Source organism: Lycorma delicatula, chromosome 1 (genome assembly GCF_047948215.1).
Source record: "Lycorma delicatula isolate Av1 chromosome 1, ASM4794821v1, whole genome shotgun sequence".
NCBI lineage: Eukaryota > Metazoa > Arthropoda > Insecta > Hemiptera > Fulgoridae > Lycorma > Lycorma delicatula.
In genome coordinates this window covers 128,053,209-128,070,658 of record NC_134455.1, presented here as the reverse complement: position 1 = coordinate 128,070,658, position 17,450 = coordinate 128,053,209, and the positions used below count along the sequence as shown (strand labels likewise).

General features: G+C 29.6%; 1 protein-coding gene across 6 annotated transcripts in view; it reads left to right on the top strand.

The window, feature by feature from the left end:
• The window catches only part of gro (TLE family member transcriptional corepressor groucho), a 246,007-nt gene extending 235,931 nt beyond the window's left edge, over positions 1–10,076 (top strand). For all 6 annotated transcript variants that reach the window (XM_075360889.1, XM_075360879.1, XM_075360871.1 and 3 more), the window contains 3 exons: positions 496–637; positions 4,281–4,582; positions 9,571–10,076. In XM_075360889.1, the coding sequence (XP_075217004.1) occupies positions 496–637; positions 4,281–4,582; positions 9,571–9,678 (552 nt within the window). In that variant the 3' untranslated portion in view covers positions 9,679–10,076. The remainder of the gene's footprint in view (positions 1–495; positions 638–4,280; positions 4,583–9,570) is intronic.
• Positions 10,077–17,450: the final 7,374 nt, after the last annotated feature.

Sequence of the window (17,450 nt, the reverse complement as noted above, 5' to 3'; positions counted from 1 at the left end):
CATATGCTAAACCAACTAAATGTATTTTCAGAAAATTTTCATTCATCTCATAAGGGTTTAGATTTAGCAGAGTTTCATTTGTAATAACTTCTGCTAAAGTTGCATCAAGCTCCACCAATTCCCAAAAGGAAACAACTTCAGAATCATGTAAGGGAATATCTCAAACATATTTATAAAACAGATTTTATGTGACTGTGCATAAGAGTTCTACACTAGTCATCTAGAGTTCTCATCATAAACTTTAATCACCTTGTAGCTATGTTTTGATTCAAAGCCAATTTGTTACTGAACTGCAGTATATCTAAGACAAATATTTTCCAGGATAGTGTTCTAGTGCAACTAAACCACTGAGTTTGATCTAAAATATTAATCCCACCAAATGTGGAGTTGATTTGGTCTTACCAAATTTTCTGCTTAAAGTTAGCAGATCATTATTATTTTAATTATCATCGAGCTACAATTTTGACTTTTAATGGTAAATTTTTGTGTTTTAAGGTTTGTTTTAGTTGTTGTTCTGATGGAAATATTGCTGTGTGGGATTTACAAAATCAGACACTAGTTAGACAGTTTCAAGGACATACGGATGGCGCGTCATGTATTGACATAAGCGCTGATGGCACCAAATTATGGACTGGTGGTAAGCAAATAAAAAAGAATATGTTTAATCAGGAAAATAAATAACAGCACACTGCATAAAAATTTCAAGGCAAAGATTATAATTATTTATTTTTTAATTGTTATAAATTGTTAAATAATTATACAACCCCCTTTTGTCACTGTTCATGCATGCTCGTTTAATGTGCATTTCATAATAACTGAATTGTAATAGAGCATCTTTCAACTACGTCAATTAAAATCTAAAAAAAATGAAGTAAGTTAGTAAAAGTATTTTTGACTCATCTTCTTCTGAAATGTAACTATTAAAAATAAATAAAGATCTTAATTAGATATTTAAATGAAAATTTTTCAAAAATTTGTTTTTGTTTCTTAGTATGTTAAATGGAAATTTTTTAGTTCAGTTGTCAATAGAAATCAACTAGTTTCAAATCATCTTGTTAGCCTTCATTAACACTTAAACCACCGATGCTAATTTTATTATTTTTGTTTAACGGGCCATTAATGATTTCAGAGTCGATATGAAAAACTAAATATTTTAATATGCTTAAATTAGAGTTTTATGTCATATTATAGTTAATACAACACAAAAATGCTTATTGGTCATTGGTGTCCAACATGGCATGAAGTGAATGATTTTACTACAGTGTGTGCCATGCTGGTCATGTAGTCAGGCAAATGGCATGCTCAAGGTTGAACAACTGCTGTACTGATGTAAGGCCATTCCGTGTCCTGCTGTTTGTGTGCATTGTACATCATGTTCATCTTCTTTATTACTACATAATATATTTTGTTTTTGAAGTTTTATTTTTTTTACAAAAATGAAGTTTGATGATAATGATGATTTCATTCATAGCACTGTAGAAGTATTAGGGCAGATTGAATTACAGTGCAGTAATTACAGATTGAATTACAGTGCAGAGATTATCATATGATAGTGATGATTCACTGGTGCTACCTGTTGTAAGAAACAGAAAATGCTGCTGTATTTTTTCCAATTTTAAAAGAGATGATTAAATTTCATCAAATGTAGCCATGTCAGGTGAAACTTTGTCACCTTCATCAAAATGGTCAGAAGCTAAGGGTTACTGACAGAATGTAATTCCATATATCAACATACCAGGTATGAAGCCATTAAACTTAAGATATTCTATGTATAATCAAAATCTAAAAATTTTTATCACTGCTTGTGACAGACCAAATTTTTACAGTGTTGCTTTCCACACAAATCTATATGCCCAACAAACATTTCATACAGCGATGCTAAAAATATGTTCTCAATAACATCAGTGGAAACCAACTGATAAAAATGAGGTAAAAAACCTTTTAGGGGATTATTTTATGCAAGGATTATTTTAAAATGTCCAAATTGAGAGATTACTGATTGAATGACCCAATGTTAGGACAGCAGTTTGTTAAAAGCAAAATTAGTTGGAATAGATATGAAATGCTCTTACATAAGCTTCATTTTACGGATAATGAAGTGTCCAATAAAAGTGATTAGTTACACAAGATTAAAAATTTATTAAATACATTAAACAAAACTTTTGAAAAGCACTATACTCCAAACAAATCAATATTTATTGATGAGAGCATGGTGCCATTTTGTGGCAGAATCATATTTAGGCAGCATAACAAACAAAAAAGGCACAAGTATGGCATAAATGTTTTTAAAATTAACAGTATTTCAGGTTATACATATAAACTTCAAATAAATGTGGCTAAAAACTTTGACAATGACAATGTATAATGAATGCATTGTATACTGACAACTGGTACACGAGTGTTGACTTACCAGAAAAATTAGTAAAAAATGAAACACACTTAGTTGGCACACTTAGAAAACGTAGGAAAAATTTACTGGAAGAAGTATCACAGGCAAAATTGAAAACGAGAATACAAGGCTACAGAAAATGAAAATGGCGTAACACTTATAAAATGAATTTTATTAAGCATGGCCCATTGGTATTAATATATAAATTATTTTATTTTTTATTTATATAAATAATTTATAGTTTCTACTTACCAACAAACTTAAATAATAGTAATGTTCGAGCGCTTTCGGATTATTAATCCAACCTCAGGAACAATGATGTGTTATACATTATAATTATTTACTTCATATATCATTAATTATACTAAATTGAATTTTATAAAAACATAAATATAACAATTGATCGTCAAAAGGTAAAATAAAGTTAATGTTATTTGTCATGTCAGTATGAAGGTATCTAACAATTGTTAGATAACAATTGAGACCTTAGTATTAACGCTAATCTTAGTATCAAATCCTTGAGACATTGGTATCAAACAGTTGTTACATAATAATTGAGACCTTCATACTGACGTGATGGATATGTTAACTTTATTTTACCTTTTGACAATCAATTGTTATATTTATATTTTTATAAAATTCAATTTAGTATAATTAATGATATGTGAAGTAATTATAATGTATCATTGTCCTGAGGATGGATTAATAATCTGAAAGTGCTCAAAAATTACTATTAAAGATTGTTGGTAAGTGGAAACTATTATATAAATAAGTTATGAAGTAGAAGGACAAACAAGATGTTCTGTTATTATAAATAATAAAAAAAAAATTGTGAAGACTACTGGGATAAGAAAAATACAAACTGAAAACTGTACAAATTACAACCGAACAAATTCTGCTACAGATTTGTCAAATCAAATGAGCACCTATTCATCATTACTGAGAAAAATCGTCAAATGGTTTAAAAAAATTAGTCATTGAACTGTTATTTAATGCTGCCATGATAAATGCAATGATTCTTCACAGTCTAATGGCTAGAAAAACATTGCCTGTGGTTCAGTTCAGGAAAGCAATAATTCATTATCTCTGTGATGAAACTTAAGCATCAGGAAACTGTTTTGACTTTGATACCTAGACGATCGAAACATAAACTAAAACGCAAAGAAGGTACAATTAGGAAGATAAGAAAGTGGTGCCAAAGTGCTACAAGCTGAATATGATGACACTTACACAAAATATGCTAAAAACCAAACCATAAAAGTCCCAGCATTTTGCACTGAATAACCCTCTCAGCCTCATTATTGTTTGCCGTGTTTTTATAAAGAACATTATATTATGAGCATTATTATTTTTTTTATTATGAACATTACATTATTATGTTTGTTTATTCTTGTACTACTAATCTTCTTGTACATTCAGTTTTTTCTAACTTTACTTTTGACTTGAATTATTTGTTATATTTAAAAAAATATTATTTCTTCCTATATATTTTTTATGTAATGTTTAAAAATTATTTTTATTTTATTTCATTCATTTTTAAAAAGATGTATGTACAAATAGTTAAAAAATAAAAGGTATTTTTATGTTCTGTTAAGTATCATTCTACTTCATTTCTACCTCCCAAATTATGAACCTCTCAGTAGTCGGGTAGAAAAAATTTTTGTAAACTTAGTTGTAGCATTATACAAATAGGCCATGCCGATCACCAAAACTAGTAAAATATGAAGTGGATGTGCCCATTGATGTAGTACAGCAACTTGGAAGTTAGATCTATTTTGCTCGTCATGGATGACCCCCCATGGCCTAATGCAATTACACAGATCCAGTCACCATTGATCTCCACAATAGATAATGTTAACATAACTTTCAAGTTTTCATCTAATTTGTGCAGGACTGGATAACACAGTACGATCTTGGGATTTAAGGGAAGGCAGGCAATTGCATCAACATGACTTCACCTCTCAGATATTCTCACTTGGATATTGCCCTACTGGGGAATGGCTAGCAGTTGGAATGGAAAATTCAAATGTTGAAGTTCTGCATGCACATAAACCAGATAAATATCAGTTACATCTCCATGAATCATGTGTATTATCTTTACGGTTTGCTGCATGTGGTAAATGGTTTGTTTCTACTGGTAAAGATAATCTTCTTAATGCTTGGAGGACACCTTATGGTGCATCTATATTCCAGGTATGTCACTTTGTATGTTATATTAATATTTATATTGTTGCCCTTAATTACTAACCTTTTGTGTTTAATCTGTTATTGCTACTCATATGTAAAATCTACTCTCAGTTTCTAGATTAGTGTAATACTTTACAATAATTATTTTTCAATTTTTTATTTATTAATAAGTATTATTTTTATCATCATTGCTCTATTTAAAAAAAAAGTTGAAGGAACAAATTATTTTTAGATTAGATTTGACTTCAAGTACATAAGGCAGTATTAGAAAATTCCTGGACCAGGTCTAATAATACAAAGGGTGTCCAGGTTAAAAGTATCCAAAAATAACAACTTATATTAGGAGAACCAGTTAATATAATTTAATAATTTTTTTTTTAATAAACACAGCAACTAACTAAGTTTTAATGTAGGTTAGTCAAGTTCAATGTTTGCACCTTTTGCACCCTGACGTACGTCTAGATGATTATTTAATTCTTCCCAGGTATTTAGTAGCACCCACCAGGTTGGTTAGTGATGAATGCGTCTTCCCAAATCAGCTGATTTGGAAGTCAAAAGTTCCAGCGTTCAAGTCCTAGTAATGTCAGATATTTTTACACGGATTTGAATACTAGATCATGGATACTGGTGTTCTTTGGTGGTTGGGTTTCAATTAAGCACACATTTCAGGAATGGCCTAACTGAGACTGTACAAGACTACATTTCATTTACACTCATACATACCATCCTCACTCGTCCTCTGAGATATTATCTGAATGGTAATTACCAGAGGCTAAACTGGAAAAAGAAAGAAGAAGAAGGTATTTAGTAGCATCTGTGGCATTGTTAGACCAGCAGTTTCAATAATTCTCTGTTAGGTAAATTTCATAAGAAAGCTACCTATGGTAATGGGTACCATAATTCGACTTCTGGAAAATTTCAACATATCTTCATGTTTCACATCATCCAGACCCTAAAACCACTGTCAGTTCAAAAGTTTATATTTATATATATATTTCACTTTCTTGTGGACATGATAACTGCCATAATTTTGCACTAATTACTTTTAAATTGATATATAAAATATAACGACTCAAAATCTCAGTTGAGTTTATTAATGGGCAAAATTGGACCATGGGGGTGGGCTTTTTAAAAAAACAAAATATCGCTGTAACTTTCTTATTAAGTAAAATATGGAATTCATTTAAAGTTCCTATTGTTTTTTTGATAAGGGTCTAAAACTTATATAAGTAAAGTTTTTTGAAATCACCAACCATTGACCCAGGGGTTGGAAAAATGGGATTTCAAAGACAAAAAGAATCATACCTCCCTTAATAGACACAGAATCAAATCGGTTTAAAGTGGTCATTAGTCCTCTAAACATTACCTAAAACTTTTGTCTGAAATTATTTTTGATATGACAAACCCTTACGGCAAGGGATGACCAAAATGTAGCAGGAATTGTAAGAGGATGGGGCTTGTATGCTAAACACATGAAACTTTTTTTTCACGTGCAACCATTGTCACATTGAGTAAATTTGAAGTTTTTCTTAACTTTAAGGTGGAAATCTTTTTTATCCCTGACTTAGCACTGGTGAAATCTACCTTCTGGTGTGCCGAAAGGGTTTTTTTTAAATTGTCCAAACTTCAGATTTTTCTTTGGTACTCAAAACTTTTAATAAATCCCCAAGCAAAAATGTCCAAAAGAATAAAATGTGGAAATCTAGGTGGCCATGCTGTTAGACCTCCTCATCTGATCCAACATCTGAGGAAAGTATTGTTCAAGAACATGGTAATATCTCAATGAAAGTGTGGTGGCGCACCATCTTATTAGAAACGGAAGCCTGCAAGAATCTGAGGAACAGCAAAATTCTCAAACATGGAAGGCATGAATGTTCTGTCACAGTGGGCTCCATGAAAAAAAAACAGTGATAACATTTTTGTGTAATCCTAACCAGACCTTGACTTTTGGTGTGTCCCTTTCTTTTTCAATTACTTTATGGATGTTTTTCAGTACCCTAAATTTGACAAGTGGATCTATTAACTTTACCGCACGTATGAAAGTTTGCTTCATTACTACATAACAACTTAGCAAGTTAATTAGGATTGTTTTTGATACTGTGCATTACCTCTACAGCAAACAGATCTAATAGGCAGCAGTCATTTGGTTTAATGTGATGAAGGAGTTGTAACTTGTATGTTTGCAAACAGAGCTGTTTATGAACAATGTCATGAATAGCGGAACGAGGAATTTGCAGTTCATAACTTCCCAGGACTGACAGTGAATTCATTGTGTAAACAATCCACAGTCTTGTTACTAACTGAAACTTTTGGATGATTTCCAGTTTGTAAAACTAAGCTTCCAGTCTCTCTTAAAGTTGTATCCCACTGACGAATAGACTTGGATGTAGGAGGATCAATATTCCATTCAGTTCATACATACCATTGAACACACGTAACTGACTGAAACTCCACTAACCAAAGCACACACTGAACTTTCTGTTGTGAAAACCACATTTCGACTGACTATAATTGTATTGTGAATTGGCTTGCCTGTGACATCGAGGGTGTACAAAAAAAATCTTTGGAGGTATTTCCTGTCAATTGAGCCTTCATATAAGAAATTACGATGATTGGTTTTCTAAATATAGGCCATTACTTTTGGAAACCTTTAACCTGGACACTGTTTGACCCTCAAAATCTGGAGAACATGATTTGGTAACTTTTACTGCTGGGTTGTGAGATCAGAAAATACCCTCAAATTTTCTGTTTAGACAATGAGTTATTGGTACCCTATATTGTCATGAATTAAAAAGAATAAATTATAATAATTAGGAAATTTAATAATATTTGTTACATTATTTTAATAGAAATGAAAATTTCAGAGTAAAGAACTGAAACCTCAAAAAACTGAATTATCTAAACCAATAAATTGTTACTTAAAAAAATAGCAAAAGTAATTTTCAGTCTTATATGCTTTCTTTTTTAAAATGTTTAACTTTTATAAAAACATAAAAATTGATTACACTTTCACATACATGAATCACACATTTTCTGCAAAATGAGAAAAAATTGGTGTGTTCTTTCATGCATTTCGTTGTTCTCTTCATGAGCATATTTTTTATCACACAGTTGACATCAATTAATCCTTATTGTCCTTTTCAAGATGATCTAAAATCTCAGCAGGAACATTTTCAGTGACTTCAGGCTGTGTATTGAATAAAGCTGGAAGCATATTATTCTCAGAATTATTCTTCCCGGAATTTAGCTATGATGCTAATATATTCCTTTGTTAAATTTCTATTTTGCATTTATAACAACCTGTTGTTATGATTTGTTGTACTGTTGAAAAATGAATCAGCCTGTGAATGGCACCATAGATTTGTCAATGCAAACACTGGAATGTATCATCTTTAAAAATTTAATAAGCACTAACAAAAACTGATACAGAACATCTTACAAACAATGGAGAGAAATTTGTGCAGTCTACCAATGTATACTGTAAGTTTACTACACCTAGCTATGGAATTCATTGCTACAGACAGGTTGACGCTAGGTTCAGATTTTATTTTATAAGTTTTAGACAGCTTGTTGTTGAAAACTGATGAGCCTACAAAACAGTTTGATAAAACAGTGATAAAAAATCAGTATAACCATTGAAAACTATACAAAAATACTTATTTTAATGTAACTAAACTAGTATTGTATTTTTTAACTAAAAGGCTTAGAAGGATTGTGACAAAGAGCAGACATGTGTATCTGTTGTCCCCAGCATCTTAATTTATTGGTTATTGATCATTAGCATTTCTGCAGCAGTCATTTTTTTTGTACTAGTGAAAATAACATTTCTGAAAAATATGAAAACTTCTCCATAAATAATAAGAGAAACATATTTGTTTTCTTAAAGTGCGTTAAGTCTTCTACTTATTGTAAGTACAGTATTTAGAAATTGTACCAAGATAATTTTCATGTGAAGAGTTGTTCAAAGAAGTGTCTACCATTATTTATTATAGAAATACTTGTTTCTAACAAAACTCAAATAACATATACGAGGTGCTACCCAAAAGTTCGGGGAATTTGAATTTCACGCGTGAACCATTGTTGGTACGACCTGCTGTCGCTAGATGTGGCTAACAGTACTCTTTGTGAATCAGTGTTCCAACAGCTGTGACGGTGAGAGGCTGCATTGTTGACTTTCGTGCGGTTGTGTAATGTTGTGTTTTACTGCTTCGGCGAAGTTCTAAATGGCAGATTTTAAAGAGCAAAGAACCTGCATCAAATTTTGCTTCGTGCTTAAAAAAACTGGTGCAGAACCATTGCTTGTGGAAGCATTTGGTGACAATGCTATGAGTAAAAGTAAAACTTTTTTGTGGTACAAATGATTCAAAGATGGACGAACAACAGTCGATGACGATGAGCGTTCAGGAAGACCATTCAACAAGCGCAACACTGGAAAACATTGCAAAAGTGCGAGAGGCTATTGTTGCAGATCGTAGACATATTCTATTGTGAAGTTTTGAAGCGGTTACGTGAAAGCATTAGGCGCAAACGTTCAGTTCTGTGGGGTAACAACAGCTGGGTTCTGCACCATGACAATGTGCTCGTGCACACATCACTAGCCGTTTGGAATTTCTTGGCTTCCAAAAAGACAGTACTGATTCCCCACCCACCCTATTCGCCTGACCTTGCCCCATGCAACTTTTTTCTCTTTCCGAAAATAAAATTTCAATTGAAAGACCGTCGTTTTAACACAATTGAGGAGATTCAGGAAGAAACGCAGAACATGCTTCGAACATTTACACCTGCAGACTCCCAAGGATGCATGGAATCATGGGAAAAATGCTGGGATCACTGTATCAATGCCCAAGGGGATTATTTTGAAGGATACAGTGGAAATTATAAGCTATGGTAAGCTATCTTATTTTTATGGTAAAATTCCCTAAACTTTTGGGTAGCACCTCATACACTATCTATTTTAGCCAATAGTTTTATTATTTAATACATTTTTTTTCCAGTCAAAAGAATCATCTTCTGTATTAAGTTGTGATATATCGGCAGATGATAAATACATAGTTACTGGTTCTGGTGACAAGAAGGCTACTGTCTATGAAGTGATATACTGACTCATCATTTTCATCTGTATCTATAAATCATTCCATTGGCTGTGTCAGTTTGTTTGGCATCATGTGCAACATATATGGTGGTGCCTCTTTCATTTAACTGCAGTTTTATCTTGGACATCATAGTAGTGCTAATATTGTTCTAGTGCAAAATATCTTTTTGTGAACTATAAATTACAGACAAAAGTTCAATTTGAACAGTGATATCTAATGCTATTGATGCTGTTATATACAGAATTTAAGTGATATTATTATCATTATGACTGCAATAAAATTTATCTTTTCAAATCTGAAGCTGAACATTGGATCTTTCGAAACTTAGGGTATTACAAGTGTTTCTTCTGTAATTTTTTAATGTGTTGTATGTTTTTTCTTTTATTAATAATTTTGTTAGTTAAATATTTTGGGGTAAATTTTTTTCACAGTTCAAAATTGAAGTATATTGTTGAATATATGTAGTTTTATATTACTGTAGTAGTCATATAATTTATGTTACGTGCTTGTACAAAATTTTTATAAAAAAACAACAAAGAAAAATTAAAAATTTCCCCTGATATTTGTTTTGTTTTTTTTTTTTTTAATAATTTACTTAGTATGTTGTTTTTTTAATTTTTGATGCAGTATGTGTGAGCTGAATCCATTTGTTTTATTTGAAATATAGGTATAATGAGGCAGTTTCATTTCTGAATTTATCAATTGTGGTACTACTCATATATTCAGACTCAAATATTTTTAATACAGTGTAGGTTTTTGCAAATGTTGATGACTCCAAAACTAGTAGATTAATTTGACTTTATTATTGTTCCAGCATTATGTAATTATTTTTATGAAATGAACTAAGAACTCACTTAAAGAAATAGATTTAGTGTTTAATTTTTTTTTATAAAGGTTTATTTTGCATTATGAACTTAATATTGATGTATTTTTAAGTGATTTTTTAACAACGAAATTTAAATTTTACATCCTTTGTATAGATGTTTATATAATTTTATCATTGCATTTTTAAATATACTTTCTTCATATCTATGGCAGCAGCAGATTATAATTTAGTTACACGTTCACTTTTATATGTAAAGAATTTAAAACCTATATTCAAATAGCTGGTGATTATATTTTTATAAGTACATACAGTGGAGCATTTATTTGTGATACTAATCTGGAAAAAGTAACAGCTTGTAGTAAAACTTACTCTATTATTCGGTAGTACATTGCTTTCTTAAGAAAAATTACTGATGCTATATAATTTTATTTTTACCCATTGTGCATTATGTGGTAGTTTGTTTAAATAGTGAAAACATTTACTGAATTGGTAAGTGATGATGTTTGAAATTTGTAACTGGTTATATATATTGACTGTATATCTTTTTTTTAAATTAAAGTGGTTGTAAAGGCTATGTTTTGTGTACAGTTAAAAAAAAAATTGTTATTGTATTAAAATCTACAGATTTTTTTTCAGTTTCATCACACTGTATTACATTATAGTGTGATTAATCCACTTTAGACTATATCAGCTAACCCACCGGGTTGGTCTAGTGGTTAACAACGCGTCTTCCCAAATCAGCTGATTTGGAAGTCGAGAGTTACAGCGTTCAAGTCCTAGTAAAGCCAGTTATTTTTACACGGATTTGAATACTAGATCGTGGATACCGGTGTTCTTTGGTGGTTGGGTTTCAATTAACTACACATCTCAGGAATGGTCGAACTGAGAATGTACAAGACTACACTTCATTTACACTCATACATATCATCCTCATTCATCCTCTGAAGAATTATCTAAACGGTAGTTACCAGAGGCTAAACAGGAAAAAGAAAAGAAAGACTATATCAGCAGTAGTTTATAAATTTTGCTGGAATGTCGTTAATTGACCATCATCTCAATAGGAAGAAGTATTACTTTAAAATAAAATCAGGATGAAGATTTCTTGTCAGGGTGGTATGAAAACTGTAATATGAATTAATGGCTTCAAAATATTCACCATTTCATATCTTTTGCACAACAGAGGATAAAAAACTGATATAAGGATTAAATTAAAAACTGATATATTGTTGTATGTATATTGGCTGTGTATAACTGCATCTGTGCGAATTTTTTCTGGCATTATTCATCAATTGTTTTTCTTCCATGACATTTGCAGAATTGCTATCATTATGATTGACACATTATGTTATTATTACTATTTTTTCTCCAAACAACAGAATTCCTATTTAACCATTAACTTGGTGTAATTTTTCAAACCATTTCATTATAGCAACCGGTCCAGTGTATTCTTATGAATAGATGGTTTTTGGATTGCAGCTTGTTTTGCTAATGTAAAGGAATGCCAAAGGTTGAATTTTATCTTCTAAATTCTTATTAGGAGGAAAATACAGTAATTCTTTCTATTTAATATTTTCAGTATATGGGAGTATAATGAAAATTGAAGTATATGTAAATTTGTCTTTTATTCTAAATGAATTATACAGTAAATAAAATTTTCAGTTAAGCGAATAATTTCTTAGAAATTTATGTTTTGAGAAATTAAACACAGCATTATTGCTATGGGTTTAATAATCTACAACTTAATATGTTTTTTTTTTATTAACTGCTAAACGGGCAATCTTACCTGTTTCATATCATAATAAGTAATGGGTAGCATATTACATCCCAGGTAAAGAAATAAATATTCATTGATACTAGATAGAAATATTACTTACTGTTTTACTGTATAAAATAATGAAAAGTAAAATAGTCATTTAGTCTTAAAGGATTTTTTTTAGAAGCATTTTAAAACATAATTCATGCAAAAATTAATTACATTTGCTCAAGAATTCTTATATTTTGATGAGGCTGAGAAGATATTTTGAAAATTTTAAATTTGCTAATGACTAGCTTTGAGGTTACATAGGAGTTCTTCCAAAAGACTTTTTTTTAAGTGTTATACCCATTTCATCAAGCAATATTTTGTTTGCAACCAAAATATCTTAGGATCCGAACCAGCTTGTCAGTGCTCCACCTTATTGCTGTAGTTTCATTATTTCAAACCTCATGCTATGAAAAACCATTGAAATCTTTTAAATATTTGCCCATAGCAGCTGTATTTCAAATGTTTGTTTTATATTTTCCAGTGAAATTATCATTCCCTTAATTCTTCATTTTACTTATCTTCATCATAAGCTTGCTTTGATTTGTATCATCACTTCTGTAATGTTTTTCCTTTTTTATTATTGTCATTATATTCTCCACTATATTAACCATTCTTTATCCTTCTTTACTTTAATCCCTTGTATCATTATCTATTAGTAATATTCTAGATTTTCTAATTTTCTATAAAAAAAAATTATTATTTTTATAATTTTCTATTAGAATGTTTTTACAAAAGTGCACTTTAGTATTAAAAGAAAGAGACATTGTTTGTGTACTAATACATTTAATATAAATGGAAGCATATTTTCTATTTTTAATAAATCTTAGTAGTATTAATACAAAAATAAAAATATTAGCTAAAAACAATATATGTAGTCACTGTCTATTAAAATTAAAATAAAAAATTGAAAAAACAAAATTAAGGTAAACAACTAAAGAGTGAAATTGTGCAATATGCAGTTAGGTAATGAATGCAATATGATAATTCCTACACAGAACAACTACATAACCATTTTAAGTAGAAGCAGACATTGTTATGTTTGAGCAGACAGTAATAACTAACACTATAGCACAATATACTGCAACCAACACAGAAATAGTTTTAATATGTGTATATATATATATACATATACTTTTCTACATTCCAATACACCATACCTGGTTCAGAAAAATCTGGCATTGGTTGTTATAGTGATCAGTATTGTGATGTATTTTCACCTTTCATTTTATTTAATCTCATCTTAATTGAGTTGTAATTGTAAATATATGCCCAAGATCATACAGCCAAAAAATTGGTTGAGCTACTAGTGTTTTAATTTTTAAATTAATAAATATTAACTGACTTATTAATGGAATTTTTTCTCACAAATACATTTTGGAGCTAATGTTGGACCTCCTTCCTCTCAGTGGAATATCTGGTAGCACTCTATGCAGGTCAAGTTTCCTCTTTAACCTTTTCACTGCCTAATTTGTCTAGTAGTCCATCCATCTGTTGAATGCATAATCTGACTTTAATCCGTGTTCTTTAAAAGCATCTCTTTTTACTATACAATTCAACTGGTGCCTAGATGTTCTAAAAACAAATTTAGTTCTGTGAAGTGCTGCAATTGTGTGAAAAATATTGAAAATGACTGTTATTGTGCAGTCAGGAATTCACGTGTAGAGGTATTATCTAGTTACGTTATTGTTTATATGCTGTTGGCTTCAAAGTTTCATATACAGTATATTTATATTATCCAGTCCTTTAAGATTTTTAGTAGTTTTATATTAAGGGTATTTAATTAATTAAAATTTGTTGTGTGTGATGTGTACAATGTTTTTTTAAACTATTATTGTAAGAAAGCTTAACCTGTATGACAACAGTAGTACTTGAAGTTTATCAAATTCAAACTGGTTAATGGCAGTTCAGTAGCTGTATCCATTCTCAGAACACAATATGTGAAATATGCATAAGTATACAAATACATCATTACATAATGGTGCATCTATGAATAAAATTTTCTATTGCAAATAATATATACTCGTGTTAAAAAGTAACAATAATTCAAACAATGTTTATAAAATAAAAAATAATAGCTTACTTAAAAATACTATAAAAAAAAATGTTAGTGTAGAACAATGAAATTCAGATTAATATTGTTATTGTTGTAGAAATTATGCTTTCAAGATCAGATAAATGATCATTTATTTTATGCAAACATAGTTTAAAAAAATTAGTCATTGATTAAAATAATATATAAATAAAAAAACTAAACAAACTTCAAATACATACATAATAGACAATGTTTTAATCTTTATTTTTATCTTCACTACTATTATTATCACTTTTATCTGAAGTTAAATTTATTATAAAATTTTCAGTTTAAACATTAACAGGTCCCTCGCAGCAGCGATACTGGTTTTCTTTCTTTTGACCTAGTATCACTATTTTCACCAATCATCTACAGTGCTGCTTTCAAATTGTTATTTGCATGCCTTTATAATGTCAACTGTCTGATACATAACATTATGAAAAACAACCAAATTTTTGATTTGAACCGATATATTATGGAATCAAGCCCAGATAAGGTATGGTCAACAAAACACCATGTCATCAAATTGAATTTTTTGTCATTTCCTTTTTGATTATATTAACTTTTTAAATTCCATTTTCCTAAACTGATTCTCTTTTTTCTTTAGCCAGTCCACCATATTAGGACTCCTCTATTTTTTTGACAAATTAAGGAAAAGTTTTTCTGTCGTCATCTATTTACAAAACACAGTATGATTCATATGTGAATAATAATCACCTGAGGATGAGAGTGATATCTATAAAGCAATACGGGTTAGAAATAAAATTGGATAATTGTTATTCTGTTATCTTTCAAAATTAAAATTGACACTTTTTCACAATATTGTCATGCTTTTGGTTGGTAGTGTAAATTCAAAATGTAGGTCTCTTCAATAAATGAAGATGCAATAAATAATGCATCTTCCTTCAACAAGATGAGCAATTTCTTTTAAATAAATCTTATGTATTTCATGTTAAATTTTTTAATAAGAATTAATCTATTAATTTTGAATTCTTTTCTACCTAGAACCAATTCGTGGCAACAGAGTAGCTACTTTTACCACTATTAAATATTCTATATTTTAATTTGGCAGCAAGTTTTCAGAGTTGGTAAGGAACCTTCAGACAAATAGAAATTAATTACTTACAAACTTAATAAAATATAAATAAAATAGGTTTATCTTAAACAAAAATGAATGAGAAACATATATTTATTTAGCAAATACTAAAAGAAGTACCCCTAAACATAACAAAATCAATATTTAGAGTATTTCCTCACAATTATCACAGGTATAATTAGAACACTTAAGCATTATTTATGTTAATTAAAAACGAGACAAAATAAAATTTCTTTCTATATTGTAAGACAGGAAATTAGAAATATTTTGATAAAACGTTGATGCACAAAGGCAATCATTTACAACTATTGCAGTTTTGATTGCGTTGTTGTACTGTTGTATATAGATGAGAGGAGCAGAACATATAATGTACAACCATTGCCAGTTTGAAATTAAGTATTTTTACTACGAGTGTTCTTTGTTATTAGATTGTCATTTTTAACAGTTGGTTAAAAATGTACATATTTTTTAAAAAATGGTTTATTTTATGTACTTAATGATTAAATACCTATATATTGAAAATATATTAATTAAAGAAGAGATTTTTGAACATCATTTCTGCCTTAGACATATGAAAGAGATGGTTTTGAAGAAGTAAATTAACAAATGTGAATTTAAAAATTTAGAAATTTATATCAAATAATTTCATTTAAAAAAAAAGATTTAAAAAGATTTTTTTTTTAATTATTAGAAAATTTTCTTCTAAACAGAGTTAAGAGCTATTATTGATTGTAAATGCTTCTTATTTGGAGTATCCAGTAGCACTTCCAGACCACCGAGAGTATATTAATAATTTACTTTAATAATATAAAGCATTACTATGTTTTGTTTTTCTGTACAGCAATTTAATTTTTCTATGCTTTATATTCTTTGTTGGTTTATTTCTCAGTTGGGTATTTGTAAAAATTTTTATAGTTTTATAAAATGTTTTTAAACATGATTTATGCCCCTTAATATTTGGGTGTGTAATTATTTTTAATGCTCATCTGGAATAAGCATTTTTACTGTTAGTTTATCATTATATTATATACATAAATATAGATTTTAATTTTAATACATGTTATGGTATGTTTTTTTATATGCTATTAGTAGTTGTGATTTTAATTATAAGGTAAGCTTAAGCATTTGGCAATTTATTTCCAGTGCGTTTCTGGTTTTTAGGATTTTTTGTTATTAGAATGTTATGCTATTCAGTATTTTATTATTGGGCAAGGAAGTGAAAAAAGGTCTTGTACACACTTCCATCATAAAGTTTTTATACATACTGATAATGATTTTTTTTGCAGTGTTTTTATGGTATGATTTAACAGTTGTCAATTTTATAGGTTAAATTGTTAGTGTTACCACCAGCCAGCTATTATTATTATTATTATTATATGCCGATCATGATGAAACGGTAGCATCTCTGGCTTTCACCCACAAAGTTTTGGGTTTGAATCCCAATCAGGGTTATCATTTTTAATAGGCTGCAAAACTGATTTTTCATAAGTACCTGTAGTCAAGTAGTTAGTCTGTATTTGCTAAACTAAGTAAATAAATAATAGCTGCTCTACAATAGTTCAGGATTTCATATCCAAGTAAAGATATGAAATTTACTTTAATTTGAAAAAAGTCCTATCACTAGCGGCATACCTAAGTAACTAGACTTCGATTAACAACAATGTCAAGGTACTGATTTTGATCAGTATCAGAAGTAGTCAAGAATACATTTTTATAAATAAATATAAATTTCTGGAACATGTCTCTATTATGCGTAGATTATTTTAAATTTAAGTAAATATTACCAGTGTTAAAGTAATAACAAAGATGATTTATTAAGTGTTGGCTATACAGTAAAGTATACAATACTAGTAATACAGTGTTCACTTAAAAAAAATGAATGATTATGGCACAGGGAATGATTATGATCTTGCATGGGAAATGCTTAAGCATTTGGCAATTTATTTCCAGTGCGTTTCTGGTTTTTAGGATTTTTTGTTATTAG